Source organism: Silurus meridionalis, chromosome 14 (assembly GCF_014805685.1).
Source record: "Silurus meridionalis isolate SWU-2019-XX chromosome 14, ASM1480568v1, whole genome shotgun sequence".
NCBI lineage: Eukaryota > Metazoa > Chordata > Actinopteri > Siluriformes > Siluridae > Silurus > Silurus meridionalis.
In genome coordinates, this window is record NC_060897.1 from 11,230,161 (window position 1) to 11,249,015 (window position 18,855).

An 18,855-nucleotide genomic window follows, 5' to 3' on the forward strand; every position below is an offset into this window, starting at 1 on the left:
TGTGTCGTGACAATTTTATTTAGCATGTTTTATTTTTTATTTGGCACTTTTGGGAGTTGGCCAAAACAAGCAACAAAAAAAAACAGGGGCTGGTGAGTGAAGGACTGTTTATAGCTGGCATACTGTAAATCATAACAAGAACTTGTTTCACATATGTTCCACAGAATTAAATAAAACTACAACTGTAATTGTTGACAGATTGCTTTGGTATGAGAAGAATGAAATATGCCATACTTTTAAAATGTTGGAAAATAATCAAGCTTGGGGTGGTGTGATGCCATTTCCATTCCAAACCTTCCTATAACAGCATTGCCAATAGCTATTTTTTTTTACATAGGCATATCCCTACGGACATTACGAAACTCTCATGTAGAACTATTCAGGTCCAGGGAACAATTTTATGAGACAAGACAAAAGCTTTAGTTATACAGTATGTATCATTTTGCCAGTTGTTCTATGCATTAGCAGTTTCTTTTCAGCTATATACAGATCATCAAAATACTGTGTGTCAGAATTGGTCATTCCTTGAATCTGCATTTGAGTCAGCAGGAAAATACCTAGTCTACAGCAGGAACTGTAAAGCATTCTAAAGTTCCACCAGAGACTAAAATCAGAACCGGCTCTAATGTTCTTAACCAAATGTTCTAATCACCATCAAGTAAGCTTGTTCATAGAGAATGCTAACATAACTTAAAAGCATAAAAATACATTAGAAACACATGGGTGCTCTTTTATGTTCTTACCAGATGTTCTTATTGCCAAACATTTGCACGGTTTCATGAAATTTTTTCATGCCATTTCTGCAAAGATTAAAAGAAAAAAAAAAAGGTCAAACTGTTGCATGAACAATTGTTGCCATATACCCTCTTCACCATCGCATCAGTCAGTTTCTCTCTAAGGATTATACAGTTAATCAGTGGGCTGGAGAGAATCACGCTTTTGATGTACCTTTGAACAGAATGCCTGTGGTTGGACTGACTGAATTTTGAGTAGGTGTAAGTGAATAGATTTTGAGTGCATGGGCCACACGAGAGGATAATCGGGATTTTGAGGCCAATTCCATTGCAACGCAACCATCACAAAAGGCTGGCATTAAAGGATTATCTCCCCAAATTATCCTGTGCTATGGACTGTGTAAAATGCAATCATAACCCCTCTAATCTACTTGCAGTCTAGTCATGTTTGGCCCAGTTTCAAATTGTAAATCAAGTTTAATATTTTGAACTCAGCATCCTTCTTGTGCAGGGGCAACACACTGTTAATGTAAAATTGAACAGTCAAACTGACCTGCTTATTTAAAAATAACAATTGTCGTGAAAGTGTGTTAGTTCGTCTAGGTGTTCGGTCTACGACATATGGGGGTTTGATGACAGATTGACAATACAGGACAAATTAGATGTTTGTCAGTTTCATTATTGGTTATGTGTTATGTGGTCATTGCAGCTTTTCTTATAAAAATGTCAAATAATAATGATTTCGGATGAACTTTTGATAAAGACATTTACACGTCACATGTACATTACATTATTGTCACCCAGATGAGGATGAGGTTCCCCTTTTGAGTCTGGTTCCTCTCAAGGTTTCTTCCTCATGTCATCTAAGGGAGTTTTTCCTTGCCACAGTCACCATGGCTGCTCATCAGGGATAAATACACACCATTCACCTTAACTCTTAAAATTCTGTAAAGCTGCTTTGAGACGATGTCTGTTGTGAAAAGCGCTATAGAAATAAACTTGACTTGACTAAAATACAGCACCTCTGGAGCACAGAGGGTTAAGGGCCTTGATCAAGGGCCCAACATTGGCAGCTTGGCGGTGCTGGGGCTTGAACCCCCTACCTTCTGAACAGTAACCAGAAACCTTAACCACTGAGCTCCCAAAAGTGATAAATGATAATAAGGAAGTCTGAGAATAAAAAGTATTTTCTCTCCTTTTTCTGATCACAGGGTAGTGACAGCGAATACGAGGTGGATCCAGCCCATCAGAAAACACACTCATTTGTCAACCACTACATCAGTGACCCGACCTACTACAACTCATGGCGTCGACAGCAGAAAGGTGTCTCACGCCCACCTGCCTATAGCTATGGGCAGGTGGAAGGCGCTGCCGAACCGGAGTCACGGCCCCATGCTCCACCTCTGCCTCCACTGCCTCCGCTGCTACCACACAGCACACCATCTCCACAGCCCATGGGCCAGGGCACACTGTTCAGGCCTAAGGGTAGCCGGACTCCCACTCCATCTCTGCTGTCTTCTGAGATGCACGGCCAGCACGGCCTCTACAGGCCTCCCAGCAGCATGGGTTCCTCCGCGCAGACACCAACTACAGGCTTCTCGTCCTTTGTTTGATATGAGACTCTGATTCCCTTCACACACACACACACACATATATGATTGGGACTCCCAAGTGAGCAGCATTTTGCTCCTTCAACGTCACTGTCGTTGTGCTTCGTTAATGATTTTAGCTGTTAAGGAGCGCTGAACATATTAGGTTGCTTTTTTTTTTTCATTTGTACACATGTACGTGTGGTATGTGTCTGTAAGTGCGTTGAAAAACAGACAATCATTCAGCATATTTGTGTTTGTGGTTTGAACAGAGCAAGTCACATCTGAACAATGTATAAGCGGAGGAATCCGTAAAACACTATTTCTAAACTCGAACAAAAGGGTCAGAAAATGTTTTTAAAGCGAGAAAGATATCTGTAAAGAAGAAAAAAATGTAAGAAGCATTGGAGCAGGAGTTCAGAATTTCCACATGGGATTTGCATGGAATTTTACAAACGCACCAAAGTGATCCTTTGGGTGTATATACATTTTGGGTGTATATAAACATTTCCTCCTACTGTCACATCTAAATGACAGCGCTATTGAATATTGTACTGCAGATAAATGGGAAGTCTTATCGAGAGGATATGATCTTACTGGATTTGACATGTCTTGGTTTTTTTGTTGAAGGTTTACTTACACCTCAGCCGCAATTCGATTTTGCGTTATCAGCACATGAGCTATCGCCAAGCTAGAAGTTGTGGGTTCTATAAAAAAAAAAAAACGTTTTTGCAAGTCAGCTTTGTTGTGTCACTGTACTCGGTCATACGCATGTGTTGTGTTCATAGTCATGGTTTTGAAAAGTTGTTAGACATGGACCGTTGCCAGAGTGTGAAAACATTTCTCATTTTTCCAAACGATGAGCACACCTGCACAGGAGATCTGGCTAGTATTCCGCTGCTGTGGCAGCCTGGTGAAATCTCCATACCTAATATTTAAAAGCAGCAGTGCTATATTATTTCTGTGAAATGGAATGAGGAAATGGCACCAAGATAGGTTAAAACCTGAGCATATACAAGTGGCAGATTGAAGAACTTTTATTGTTTGTTATCATATGGATGGCAAAGAAAAAAAAATAAAAGCTGTACACAAGAGTTCCACGTAGAAGGAGACCAGGAGAGCACACTGTCCTCATTTCAGCTTATTTGTACTGTGAGCTATTAAACATGAAATAAAAAAAACATTTACTTATGTTCAGATAACCTGAATTTGAAGGACATGAGATAAACCTTTGCATCTCACAGGAGACTGAAGAAGTAATGTAATTCTTCTTGCATATGTATTTCTCTAATATATTGTAGAATGTGTTTTTCCTGCTCACAGTGAGACACAGTGTACAGATATGCCTACATGTATGCAGATATGCTTAATTTATTTATGGTCATTTGATCATTTGCTTTTATATTCAAACTTAAAAGTGAAGATAGACTCACGAACTGGAAATGATAATGATAATTATAATAATAATGATCCACACAATCTCTTGTCTTGTTCTCTGTGGTGAGGTGACTATCACTGTATAAATTCTTTAAGGAATTATAATGGGCCAGGAACTGGTTCTTTTCCAAAATAAATTCTTTTATTTTTCTGTGCTTCTGCTGTGCTTTTTCTATATAACATTTAAAACAGCATTATACTTTAATAATTTACATTTTATGTCCTAAATCCTATGAAAGAAGTTTCTTCAAGCATGTTATCTTTCAGATTTTTTGATCATAAGAAAGCTTTTCACTTTATTAGATTTTGATCCATAAAAGTGCATGACTGGGGGACTTGGGCTGAATGAGAATGCCAAGTGGGTGTAAAATTAATAATGATTCAGGGAAACTGTGCCGAGACACTGGGGGAGGATGGAAACGCTCGTCCTGGAGATAATCTCTTTATTCTGGACTGCAAAGCATTGATTTCCTTAGTGAAGGGGTGTCAGAGGGGAGATGGGCAGAAAAAAAACTCTACAAGGAGGTGAAGTGAAGATGAGAATGAGATATGGCCTCATCTATCCCCAGACCTGCCAGCAACAAAAGACCCTGTCAACATTGTGAGTTCTCTCAGTTTCAAAGTTTCTCACTCAGAAGTGATAGCTAATTATTAAAAACAACTTTAAGCTGGATAACCCCTTTATCTGGGAACATAGCCAGTGGAGGAAGTAACTTTTAAACATTAGTAAAATACAGGCCTCTTTAGTATACACACTGTCAAGCTGTCTATAATATAAGTATATCATATATCCATGTTGAACTACAGATCCTCGGCTCTTAGTTAATATAATATTGAAAAAATAAGAGTACAATAATGATAGATAATAATTGCTTATCTGGTACAAAAGTTGTACCCTGACTAATTATGCTAAATAATGATTGAACATTTTTCTTTTTAATCTTACTATGAGACCATTTCTTCTTTGGGGACATAACCGATCGTTGCTTCTGGCAGTGGGTAATGATCTAAGTGTTGAAACATTCCAGTCATCTTAAGCACCAGTGCCAATGGCTCTGTCTTGCAAGAGGATACGTCTCCAACAAAAGCCCCATGGCAAAGCCATGAATTGCTCCCATGGAAGCCATTGGTGAAATGAATACACAAAATCTGGGTCTTCACACAACATGACGGACATCCGGCAACATTAATTGGCCTGACAGAATATTGCATATCCATTGAAAGGGCAGTTAAATGGGTCATCAATAAAGAATGCAGCACAGCTTCTTTGTCTTATACATTTTCCCATATTAGTCATAAGAAGTTTATCATTGAACACGGGTTGAATAAAGGGGTAGGCCAAAATATATATGTAATTGTACCACACAGGATTTCTTCTATGGCTGAGAAGATTATCAGAATGAGCTAGTGTTTAACTGAAAGAGCAGTTTTGCCTACGAACAAGTACTGGGACAGAATAAACCTCGAATAAACATTTATGCCCTCTGAATGGGTACCAAAGCCTCGAGCCACGCCGTGAATAGAATATCCATTGTCCTTTTGCGCATGCGCACTGGAGGCGTCCTCACAGAAAGGAACGGTTGAGCTGCGCGAGCTGCTTTCTGCGCCGAGCAGTGCGTCCACACACAGTGCGGCAGGAGGGATGCGTTTCTGCGGCCAACGCGGGGGTTATTTGTGTTGTCGAAATAAAAAATAGATATAGTTATAAAGCGGTGGTATGTGTTTACGGGTGTTAATGAACACGTCCACGAAAATAAAAGTAGGAACTTGCGCGGCTAACGTGAAGCCTGGAGGCAGGAAACGGTGAAGCTAGACACCTGGGGATGAGAGTACAAAGCACGCCAGAGTGTTGAGAAAAGGTACGTTATATCGTATTATTTTATTATCGTAACTGTTTCTACAACACACACGAGAATTATATATTGTTCTGCTTCTTTATACGGTTCCTATTTATGCATTTTATGAGCTTCAAACCAGCTTTAATGACTGTCTTCCTCAAAGTTGAGTTGAATGGTAATTAGTGATACACCGGAGGTTACAGACTGTTAGGACCCACACACAATGTCGTGTAGCTTTACAATCTCTTCCTTAAAAACAACGTGCTTGTTCTGTCTGCTTTATCCATTCAGTCTTTTTATCTAGTAATTATCCTCCATCATTGTTCCCAATTCCAACTACACATTTATTTAACTTCTGTTTTTAGAAACTGTACCACATTGCTTTTCTTCCACTTCCTACCTGAGAACATCAATTAGGAATTTCTGGTTGTATTTGTCCTATTTCATGTATTTTATAATACCTAGAAATCTCCTTGTCCATCCTCCTGTGGATTTCCTGTTCTTTGGTTCCACCCACTAACTAAAGAATTTACCTTCTGTGCTGTGGTGAGATTGTGAGCTTTTTGATTGGATCTACCCGTTGATTAGGTTTGTGTAAGTACAGACTAATTGCTGTATGAAGCTAATGGGGCTTTTATGTGCGCTGCCTTCAAAGCTTTATTTCAGCAGTGAAGTTGTTAAGTCGCAGAGGTTCTCTGGTGGTCATGTAAATCATTAACAGGGTGCTGCAAGGTCATGGGTGAGCTTTGAGCGATAGAGAGAGAAACCAGGAACCACCTGGGTCATTCTGCCAGCATTTATTTAACCTTACATTAAAGCCATGATCTCAGAAATAATGATGCCTTTTCCTCGTACTACCAACATACATCTTTTCCTATCTTTAGTGTGTACAATATGGAACGCCTTCAACAGTGGCTGTTAAGAGCCAATTACGTGCCTCATTTGTAAAGGTGTTTACATTAAAGGTGACAGCGTGCTTCCTTTATTTCTAAGAGTCTAGTGCGCATGGGTCGTCAAAGTAGAGTGGCCTAAACAGTGTCAGTGTTTCACCACTGTGTATTTCACAAGTATTACAGCCCCCACTGGTGTCAGTTACATGGATGTGTGAACTAAACTGTTTCAGGCCACTATGTGCTTCTCTTAAAGTTTTATAAGGAAGCCACCTAGCTGTGTGTATGTAATTACACACATGTCGTTTATCTTAGTTTGACTTCACATCTGTATGCAGTATAACTGTATGCAGAGATTACGAACACAATTATGGTTGGTTTATTCCCCTTAATTTTCAGGCCTCCTGGGAGTTACAAGTAATTGGCGACACTTTATATTGCCCACAAAACTCCCAGTTTTGGCTTTAGAGGATACTGAAAGCCTAATATTTATCTCTGTGCTCCACTGGATGCTGCACTTATTAGGCTCTTATTAGGAAATACATGGACAGAATAATCAGAGCAGATAAGTATTGTACATTTTGGCAATAATCCACCCAACATTCGGTTACTGGATTCCTTTCTGGACATATGGCATATGCAACTTACCAATAAAGTGACAGCAGAAGAAGGCAGACATGTAAATCTCACAGCTATTAATTCTATCTCTAGTCTTTACCAGTACATCTATTTACTATTCTCTGAACTCAAATGCACTAAATAAGTTTTGTTTAGCCAAAATCTAGGTGTGGCTTACTTTAAATCCATTAACAGCTTTTTTATCTGATCCGTCAGATGCTATTCACATGACTGCTTGAGTAAGATAGTAACTGCTAAAAGCAGATACCGCATATATTCTCAGTGTGCACTCGCTATCCTCAGCTTCTTTAGCAAACTAGTCCAACATCATTACATTTAATAAGGCAAATCTACTCCAATAGGGTGTCCTTCCACTGGATTTGGGACTCTTCAAATTGCACAAACATTGCGCTGATCCTGGATCACCTTAGAATAGAAGGTTAATGTTCAGTAGAAGATTCATAGAGTTTGTGCCTCACTGTAAGCAAAAACAGACTAAACTGTATGTACCAGGCAAATTATTTGACTTCAGAGTCCAGCACAAAAAGGAATAAGGTTTTGTCGTCTTCCTCCCCTTGTAAGCATTGGCCCCTTTCTCGTGAATTATGCCTTAAGCACTGAATCACAAGGTTTATTAGACATGAGGTATTGGACCAAAACAACATTCTTGCTGTGTATGTCCAGACTCTGCCAGTCCTTTGATCTACAGCCTCTTCAAACTTTATATAACCCTGCTACCCTGAGAGCTACCCAAGGTCAGGCATCCTCATCCAATTGGTGTATCGTATTTCAGTCAGGGAATGACTTGTGTAATGTTTTCAGACATTCTTTGTCTATGTTTATTGTGTTAACCTGAGCTTTCACAGCAAATGTATTGTTGCAGTTTATGGATCACTAACAATGTATAGCTGTGTTTACAGACAGCTTAATGTGTAAATACAGCTCCCATTTAATCATACAAACAACCCATCATTTATAACATTTCAACAGCCTCTCTCTTTTTTTTTTTTTTTTTTTTTTTCTTCTTTTTTTTAAATGAGCACTACAGCCTTGTGGGCTTGTGGCTTAACAGCAAGTCACCCCTCCTGTCAGTTATGTTGACACATTGAGGGTGCAGTGAAATTGAAGGTGTTGTCTATCATTTAGGTCTGTGACCTCATTAAAAAAATCTTGTATTACACACACAAATCTGCTGTGTTTCACATGTTGATGGGGCTTGTCATTAGAAAGTACTGTTGCATGACTGTATGTTGTAGAATGAATGTGATCAGTGAAGGCAATATTCCATAAGGCCAGCAGGCTGACAGAAGCATTTCCGGATCTCAAATCCTGCTTTCAAATGTTAAAATATTCTAACATTTGAAAGCATGATTTGAGATCTACTAACACTTCCAGACTGTGATAATTTTCTGAAGTCATTCAGGTCATTTGTCATCGGAAATCTCACAATTCTGACCTGACAATTATAGATTTTTAAGTTTTGGTTAAATTGCAGTCAGGGTGGACTATTGATAAAAACTTACTAAAAATCTATAGTTGTCAAGTCAGAATTGTAAGATTTTCGATGACTAATGACCTGAATGACTTCAGTAAATTATCACAGTCTGGAAGTGTTGTTTTGTGCACCGTTCATCCAGCACAGTGCATATAGAATACAGACAAATCTAGTAAAAGTGCACTAGTGATGTACCCTCTGCCATCCCTGTAACATGCAAAAGTAGTGTACGACTAAAATGTACATCCAATGACCTTATTTTACTGCATATTATCCCTGTGAAAATCAGCAAGATCAACTTATCTATTTCAGTTTTTTTTATATATATCACACAGATGCAAAATTGCAATGCAAATATGTTATTTTAACCAATGTCTGCTTTTTTACACTATTCAGGTTGGTAATATTCGATCATAGTGCAGCTATTCTACTAATGTGTTTTACCATTTAAAAGAAGCAAGTTAGCCTTGTTCATGATTGCTGCATAAAATCCTTACACTTAAATGAATGTCTCTAAAAGACTAGATAGTTTTAAACAAGATCTCACAAAGATCTTTTCTGTTAACTCAGCATGACGATTGTTTCTGTGTTTGAGCTACAATCAGCAGACGTTTTATTCTGATTGGTACTTGATGCAGCCACAAATATGTGTGACGGTTTTGGGAAAACACCTCAGATGTCACTGTGCATGAATTCCGTAAGCTGGCTAAAAAATGTCAAAAAACTAGTTTAACTTCAACAACATAAAGTTTCTGCTGGCTTTGACACCACTGCTGGATAATAAAATGCACAATGTGGCCAAATAAACACCTGACCTCTACACCCATATACAGGCCTTCCCTGAACTATTGCCACAGAGTTACACAGCTGTATAGAATGATGCATGTATGTTGAAGAATTTTCCTGTACTGGAAATATGGGGCCCAAACATGTTCCAGCATGAAATTTCCAGTGTGTACAAAATAAGATTTCTAAATGCATGTTTTGCCAGCATTGGTGTTGAAAAGTGTAAGCCTGCACAGAACTCCAAACTCAGCCACAATAAACACCTTTGGAATGAACATGGACACTGACAGCACCTGCACCCCAGGCTTCCTCACCCAACAGTAATTCCTCACCTCTCTAATGCTGTGGCTGATTGAATACAAATCCCCACAGACACACTCTAGAATCTGAGTGCAAAGACTTCTCAGAAACATGAAGGTTATTCAGATTGTAATAAGACACTGGCTTTTAAAATGTCTGATGCGTCTGCATTATTACATCATCACCAAAACAGAAAAGCACATAAGCAGACTACAGATAACCACTCAGTTAAAAATACTGACTAGTCGGGAGAACTGATTTAATTATTAAGATATATATGTTAGTTGTTTTTACAACTATATTATAGAAAAGCTAACAATGTACAGTGTTTCTCAGGCCACCACACATGTGGGTGAATAACTTGTGTATAGAGTTTTTCATATTTGTGCAGCAATCTCTAATTCACACAGTAGCCCTGGATCTGCCCTTTAATAAATATTGTCTTTAATCATAGAGATGTGTATAAACATACACAGACAAGCCTTTGAACAATGCTTGGTGAATATCACTATGCACAAACGCCACACAGAATCAGCCCTGTTTCCAGTGATGGAAACTAGCCTCGTTATTGCGTATGCCCATGGCGCTGTTTGTTTAAAGTGTGATCAGTAAAGCTGTAAGTGATGTGTTTATGGGAGTTTGTGTTCAGGAAGGGTGGCAACGTGGATTTCCGCAAACATTGGAGAGCACCAGTGGCTCGTATGCAAGCTGTCCTTGTCTGTACGCCCCATAATGAACCCCTGTGACACTTCTATATACACTCTATTGCTCCCAATAGGGCTGTCATGGTGCAAAGGGGGTTGGTGCAGGGGATTCTGGTATGAAATAAGAATGCTTCAAACATGAGTTTGAACACCCCCCAAAATCCCCAAAATGTATTAAATAGGTAAGACTAAAAAAGATGTGGGTATAGAATATAAGAATTAAAGTCCATTTCTCACAAATTCCCAAATGTAGTTTAGGAGACGGAATTTGTCCCAGTTTTAATCCTTACACGAACAACTTCTAGTGGTTATTCCATTTTAACTTAAAAATTTTTTTTATATATAATATATATATATATATATATATATATATATATATATATATATATATATATATATATATATATATATATATATATATATGCTCAAGAATGTCTTAAGTCTGTACAGTGGGAAAGAAAGAGTTTGGATTTGTTGGCGTGCAGCCCATTCACTTTTTCACATGCATATAGTTGTCTTTAACAAGTTTTGCAATTTTTCGCTGCTGTCCTGGATGAAGCCAAAAAGTATGTGCTTCTTATTACATGGTTAACCTCTGACCATGAAACAGCCTCAAATATCTATTTATGAGCAGCTTTTTGCATTTGTGACCTGCAGAAAGAAAATGTAGCATACATGTGTGTGAAATGCCATCTGCAGACATGTTTACAGCTTGAGGCTACTAAGCAGGACCTGCTAAGCTGCTTTTCCAGGATACACACTGAGATCCACGTGTGCAAAATTATCGAAACAAATTCTGTGGTATTATTTGCATATTGTCTGCCGAACTCGCACAAATCTGATTGTCCGATCCCTGACTTTCAGATGTTTTATGGGTTTGTGTTGCTCTTGTAACCTCAGTACACGCTACTACAAAAACAATTAGCTGGTAAGACCGTTACGCTTAAAAATTTACTGTACGCTTAAAAATTTACTGTGCTGTTATTGGATTACACAGTGTTTCACATGTTTGAATTTATAGCTTTTTAAAAAACAAAAACATGCATTTTAAAGGAATATTTTGTTAATTCTTGTCTGATTTCACTGTGTACTTGTGTTCAAATGTACAGCCTTGTTTTCTTTATTGGAAATTAAACATGGTTACATTCAGGACCATGAACATGATTGTTATAAGTAACCTTAGATTGAACCTCAATCATTACATAGGCAGAATTTGGAAAGTGAAAAAGGAAGATACATAAATAATGATTGCCTTCATAGGAGGTGTGAGAGAGCCCAAGGGCACGACTCTTCCTGGGGTATTTGGGTGAGTGCTGCTGGTGCAGCTTTCACGTTGAGGTGCCTGTTTTCACTCCAGGTGAGAGGGAAGGAGTTCGGGTTAACGAACCTACTGTGCACTGCGAGAATCCAGATTGGCTACCTTATCTACAGTGAACGGCCTCAAAGCACTCTGAGCTGATCTTTATCTCTCTAATCCCATTAACTGCTCTTTACCCAGTTGGAAAACAAAGACGTGCTCGGCATTTGTCAATATTCTTAATCACCTGAGTGAAGGCTTGCTTTGGTGTGTGGGTTATTTAAGAAGGCTGTGGCTAAGGCCAGTTCCCAATTTAGATTGCGGTTATCTAGCTGGATGGACAAAATTCCTCTTGACAGATAGCAATGCAAATGTCTGTGTGGCTGTAAGAATTTTATAGAATAATGGAATTCTTTATTTTACAAATATAATGTTTTTTTTTTTCATAGTATGGGCATAGGACACTTTCTGTGAGATGGCCTCAGGTCAGGTCCTTCTGTCCAGGTCAGCAGCTCCTTTATGTTCAAAATTGTCGTACTTCATAGTAGAGTGATTAAATTCTTGTAGACTTCTATGGGCTTCTATGGTCATGGCGTTTTCAAAGCCAGTTTTCTGTAATCATAAGATGTGCAGCTAGAAATGCTGGTAGGTATTTGCGTCATTCCCAGTTGACACTACGATGTGTATATTTGCGATTGTGAGTAAGTCAGCCTCACAGGGTCAGAGGTTAGTTATGTATAGGTCATTTAGCCTGTGGGGATAGTGAAATGGATGGATGCTGAGGGAAGTAGAAATATGTGTTCAGACTAGAAGGGATGAAGAAAGCCAGCTGCTCCCCCTGTGTTGTGCTGCAACTGACATGGATGTCGGAAGGGGCTGTTTGGAAAGTCACTGGCAACATCCGAGGCCTTCACTTTCCCACGCTGCCTTCTCATGCTCCCCATACTCCCCTCATTTTCACACAGAGCTATAAATAAGCCCGGCTACCCCAATCTGATGGAGCAGCTATGAAAAAGTGCTCTGGAATGAGCTGTGATTATTAGACCTTCCAGTAAATCATGCTAATGGTTTGATACTTAATGAGCATTGCTATGTACAAGTCAAGCATCTGTGCCTGAGTCATACATAGCACACAGAGAGTGAAAGAGTGCGAGAGGTGTTAACTCCAGTGGAGGTTTCATGGAGGTCTATGGGGGATTAAGACATTTTAGTCTTTCGTGACCTGCTTGTTTGTTTCTGCAGCTTTTGCCACCCAGTAGCAGTACCCCACATAACTTTGTTATTCGTTCTCTGGTATGCATTATTTATTATTATACTAATAGTTCTGTGTATTTATTATGCATATTTGTTGCATGTTCAATGCCTTGCTTTATATTCATTCACTCATTTAAAAAGCAATTTACTGGGGAGACCAATGGCCCTAATTTACGATTACACAACAGGCTGTTTCATCGTATTTTGTGGATATGATTATAGTTAGAGCAGCAACTCAGCACTGTTATAGATATAAATGTAAGTAGAGAGCAGGCTTTTAGCATTTATTGTCTCTGGCCTTAAGGGACAGTTCTGTAGGCTGCATGCGTTCATTCAGCCACAGATGAATATCAAAAAACAATTGCAAAGTCTTTTGCACTTTTATTTAATCGAACAAATTGCAGAATGATTTGAAATAAATGCAAACTGTGTGTCTGCACACCCAAGCAGCTATTTTATATTGTATTTTAATTGTATTTTTGTTGTGATGTGTTGCATAATGTGGGCAAATAAAAATTTTGAGCATCATATCCTCGGGGCTTGGAGATGTAGGGCTAGGCACATGGGCCACAAGGGCTGACTGCTATGCACATAGACAATAAACATGTTTTTCCGCTGCCTTAAAAAGAAGCCACGAGCATGACAACAGGAAGCACTTTTTTTTGTTGCATGGTGCACGGTGTTGCCGTAGCAACAAATACAGGTAAGTAGCTCTTCAGGAAGTGAAGGCAGTGCTGACAGGCAAAGCAGCAAACAGAGGAAGATCAGTATCAGTCGGAGCACCACCAGAGATGACTTCACTCAACTATTGTTTCTTTAGAAATGGGGGACTGATGAATAATTCATTAGCATCAGCTGGAGAAACCTGTTTGGCCTGCTGAGCACTCGGCCTTTCTCTTAATTTGAATAGCTGAAATTAGCAGGCTAGGGTGAGCGCCTATTTAGATAGGAAAAGGGTTACGAGATGCATGTATGATTTGCAAGTCCTGCAATCTCTGTATAAATCTATGATGGTGTCGTTACCATGTATGTACAGATGTCACACAAAGACACATGCACATTAATGTTTTTTATGCAAACAGATTAGCATTTTAACCACTGACCACTGCCTCTGCTTTGTGAACATTAACAAGGGGTATGTCATACCTGTGATAGGAAGTTGGTAACCTGCCTCAAAACCATTTGCAAAAACTAGCCTCTTGCACACTTTTAAACTGTGTAATTCTATGTTGTAGACTTGGCCAATACTTGCTCTCATGTTCCTTCTGACAGCAGATAATAGAAGTAAGCATTCCCCCACCCCTGAGGATAGAACTATACATTTTTTAAGTTTTAAGTTTCACAATGGACATTGTCTCAAAGCAGCTTTACAGAACTTAAGAATTAAAGTGAATTTTGTGTATTTATCACTGATGAGCAGCCGGGGGTGACGGTGACAAGTTAAAAACTCTCTAGATGTTATGAGGATGAAACCTTGAGAGGAACCAGACCCAAAAGGGGAACCCGTCCTCATATAAATGTCAGTTTGGATGGGCACTGCATTTCCAGGGGTTATTTTATTCTAGATAAAGCACTTCATCTGTAATAATTAATGACATGATGCAACGGGGCGTAAGCGTTTCATTATTGGGGTTTGAGGTTTTACATTCATCTAACTAGTTTTTGAAAAGGGGTTTATGTGCTGATGAGATTCTCCTGACTGTTTTTCTGCTGTCTCTGTGTTTTCTAATGTTTAAAATGAATATTTTGCATGAGCAGATAATAATGATAGCTCAATTTGTTAGTAGATAGACTTTGGGGCATGATCTAGGCTGCTCCATATCATTAATATTTAGCTGTTCCTGTAGCACAGTGATATATATTGTACACAGAACATGAGCATCATAAACACTGCCACATTGATCCACCAATCTAGGTACTTTCCTTACTTAAGTATCCATGTCAGTCTTATCTTATCTTGGTATTAGCTAAGGCTATATTGTCTTGACTCAAAGGTCTAGATCGTAAACTCTAGCAAATGGCACATCCAGACATTTCTGTCTGACTCATTCAGTGGTAGTTACACTGCATTCTGTTCTTCAAGCCTGTCATGCAGATAAGACTTCTTGGAATTGCTTTACTACCGACTCTTGAGTGTTCAGAGTGTAATGAAACCGCAGTAGTGGAAAGCATTGTTTAATTAAACTTTTGGGCCTGTGTGCTGCCTGCCTTTGGAGTTTCAATATATCTATTTTTATTTTTGTTTAAAAGCTTATAGTGTGTTTTGTTTCTTTCCACAGGTTCCACTCACCTGTACTGTATGTGCCTTCAACTCTGACCTAATCATACAAACTCCAATTTAACTCCTCTGGATTTAGCTGGGAACCCCAATTTGGAAAGATGCCTATCTTGAAGCAACTAGTGTCCGGCTCGTCTCAGACGAAGCGGCGCTCTCGCATGGACCTTACCACGGAAATGATTAGTGCGCCCTTGGGAGATTTTCGCCACACGATGCATGTGGGCAGGGGTGGCGATGCTTTTGGGGACACATCCTTTCTCAGCAGCCGCTCAGGCGAGCCCTCACAGGATGTCAGTTCTAATCCTCGGTCTCCTAAGCCGGGCCTACTGTCCAGAACCTTCAGAAGCAGCAAGCGATCTCAGTCCGTCACTCGTGTGGACCAGCGGGACAGCACACAGCTACCTTCGGGTGGCTCGCCAACTTTTGTGAAGAATGCCATGTCGCTGCCTTTTCTAAACAATGAGGGTGGGGATACTGAGGGTGGTAGGTTGCTCAGGAGCCTAGCCTCCAGCCCCATGAAACAGCAGGCCTCCAATGGGGCAGCTGCTCATAGCCTAGACCTCGAGCTCCATGAGAGGTCCTTTGGGGAGCTGACCGACTTGCGACCCTCTCCATCTTATAATGGAGGAGGCATGAAGCATGCCGAATCAGTTATGTCCTTTCATGTCGACCTGGGTCCTTCTATGCTAGGAGATATTCTAGAAGTCATGGCAAAGGAAGATGATGACCTGGGCTTTGAAGAGGGCAAAAACAGTGAGGGGTGGGCTTCACCTTTTCCCAGCAACCAAGGATTAGATGAAGAAGAGGCAGAAGAAGGAATGTTAGTGGAGGAGCTAAAAGTAGCGGATGGGGAGGAGGAACAGGAGATGGATCTGGAGGTGGAACATGAGGCCACTCTTCATGCCCCCACTTCAGTAGACCTGGAAATTAAAAGCGAGGTCACCAGCACTCCTGAGCCACACCACAAACACCTGCAGCACTCTGACAGCTGCTCTGTTTCCAGCTCTGGCTCACATGCCATGGAGGACAAACAACTCTGTCAGCCCTATCAAGAAGACATGAACAGTGGTAACTACAGCTACCACCCTGGGGAGGAAGGAGCCTTCTCATCTTTCTTGGAGGACGAGGATGACGAGATCCGTGTGTGAGTCTCAAAGCCCTGTGGAATGTTTATGAGAAAGACATGTAAGCAATTGTGACCCCGTGGTAATGAAACTGAAAGTCTATAACTGCTCTTAGACCCTGTGTGGGAGGAGAGTAAATTCTATCTAATGGCCCTACAAAGGACATAATCACACCACTGTCAGACATGTTCACTTAGCCTGGGTCTGAGAGCTGCCACTTTTTGGACATGTAAGTAGTGAGGAGGAGTATTGAGGATGGGAAAAGATGGAGAAAAGAAAAGACTTTAATGTTGTAACATCAGTTGTCATTGAATATTTGGACCCCAGCATTTGGAATTTTTGGTCATGTGTACTACAGGTGCTGGCTAATGGTATCTTCCAACACGAGTATAGTTTTCACTACACAATACGGTTTAAAGGAGCACTCATCTAAATACTGATCTGCCCACAGGACATGTTCTGTTTCTGCCTGGCCTGTGAATGAGTGCAAAAACTTTGACAGTAATTACAATATTGTAGTGCGTGTGAAGGATTTTGCTTACACATCCTGTTACAGTGCCATTAGGGCAGGTGACAGACAAGGATGGGAAATCATTCTGTATTAAAGATCAAATCCAGTAACTGAAAGGGATGCAGTGGCAGATGTTTTGTGATCCATTTGCCTGCACTAACTGTCCATAATTCTGTACTAGCAGTGGTGACAGCTGGGAAACTATGTGTCGGGGGGGTGGGGGTTCATGCTTGTAAAGGATTTTGTACACTTGTTGCCTGTGTGGTGTCTTTATCTCACCACTTCCTTCCTCATCATGTGACAGCAACTATTTAGCTCTGCAGCTAGCTGGTTATAGTGGGGCAGGAATTATGCCGTATGAACAGTCGGTGTGAGATCGGGTTTGGAATTGGGGTTTTCCTACGTTGCATTTTATAGCATATTTGATGATGCTGCATTAATTAAATTGGAATCAGTTGTAAGAGGCAGTGTCATATTCCGCACCACTGTATAGTGTTCAAATCATCTGGGTGAGGGAAAGTTGTACACTAACTAGTGTTTAGATTCTTTTCTCTTTTTTTTTTTTTTTTCTTTCTTTCACAGAATTCATGTTGTAAAATATGTATATTTTATGCCTTTACTGCTGCCTGGCCCACGCTGGTGTATGTTCTTCTATCATAGCTTACTCATTTCCACCATTTGTAGGCCAAGGAGACTAGCTGTTATGAAAAAGCGCTGAGTTGTAAGAAATCCTTGCAGAGTGTTTGGCAGCTAGTTTGATTTTAGCCTTAAATAGAAATGACAAAAGTGCCAAATTTAATCTGCTATTTAATCCGAAGTAAATCTAGCAATTTGTATATCATTAAAAGGGGGATTTTACAGTCTGGGTCCCTAAGTGACTTATTCAAATCAGGGGCTAAAGCCTTATACTTAATTCACTGAAATGCTTAGCTCAAGTGTATTTACTTAAACCACAGAAGAGACGAATCACAAAAGTTCCAAGATATTTGCCTTTTTTTCCCGGAAAATCTGTTTTGAATATAAGAAAGAAAATAAGGGGAAACAGTTCCAGCTTCTTTGTTTTTTTTTTGCTGTGCCAGCTGAATTTTAAAATCAGAGGCCTGTTAGAATCGAGGCTCCTGAATCATAACACTGTTTATTATTGCATTTTGCTAGTTTTTCTTACTTAATGTCTTCTTATGCATATATTTCTTGCTTGGATGGCCTTGTTTTGAAAATGTAACATAACTATATTTTTCAATAAAAGGATGTTATCACCAAGCAGGTACTGTGTGTTGTGACTTTCACAATCAGACCCCAACACTAATCTTCTCCTGGTGTGTGCAGTACAGTTATGAACTCTGATAAGGTTTACAGATTTATGATAAGTCACTATTTTTAACAAAAAATTAGAGAGATACGACGAGAAAAACTGACCTGCTCACAGCTACATGTTTTGGAATCTAAAAACCAAAGATTGTTGCATGGAGGAGGGACGATGTTTAGATGCTAGATTGCTCTAGTGAGTGGTCCAGCTGCAGCTCCAGGAAATTACTTTAGTGGATCAATCTGTGCACTGAAAAAATAAAATGGTATCCAGAGACTCTAAACATGAACTATTGCAGCTTCTGTGGCAAATCCTCTGATACAGTTTATACAATCACTTGAATTTATATGAACTGTTTAGCTGAAAGCAGTGCATTGGACCAGGGATTAGCTACAGGACTGAAAGGAGAGGTTTCAGAGTTTCATAGGTAGTTAATTTTGTTGAACCTCTGTGAACTGATGACAAACTCTGAATGTTTAATGCGAATACACTGAATATCTCATTTTTTCAGAGCCCATAATGTTAAAGTGATGATATGAAGCTTCCAGACAAAATATGTCCAATTAACTGATTTATTTGTTTAAATAAACTTACTATTGTTAATGCACTGTAAGGTCTTCCCCAGTCTTCTTAGCAGCTTATCTGGAGTTGTATGAGTAACTAATTTAATGTAACTGGACCATAAGCTGTATTT

General features: G+C 39.6%; 2 protein-coding genes across 6 annotated transcripts in view; both read left to right on the forward strand.

Annotated features, from left to right (window-relative positions):
• The window catches only part of sdk2a (sidekick cell adhesion molecule 2a), a 146,692-nt gene extending 142,787 nt beyond the window's left edge, over positions 1-3,905 (forward strand). For all 5 annotated transcript variants that reach the window (XM_046865655.1, XM_046865656.1, XM_046865657.1 and 2 more), the window contains one exon: positions 1,946-3,905. In XM_046865655.1, the coding sequence (XP_046721611.1) occupies positions 1,946-2,347 (402 nt within the window). In that variant the 3' untranslated portion in view covers positions 2,348-3,905. The remainder of the gene's footprint in view (positions 1-1,945) is intronic.
• A 1,399-nt stretch (positions 3,906-5,304) lies between these two features.
• On the forward strand, positions 5,305-18,115 carry cdc42ep4a (CDC42 effector protein (Rho GTPase binding) 4a). Its single transcript, XM_046865660.1, has 2 exons — positions 5,305-5,619; positions 15,222-18,115. Exon 2 carries the CDS (start codon positions 15,322-15,324, stop codon positions 16,366-16,368), a length of 1,047 nt encoding a protein of 348 aa, XP_046721616.1. The 5' UTR covers positions 5,305-5,619; positions 15,222-15,321; the 3' UTR covers positions 16,369-18,115.
• The last annotated feature ends 740 nt before the right edge of the window (positions 18,116-18,855 follow it).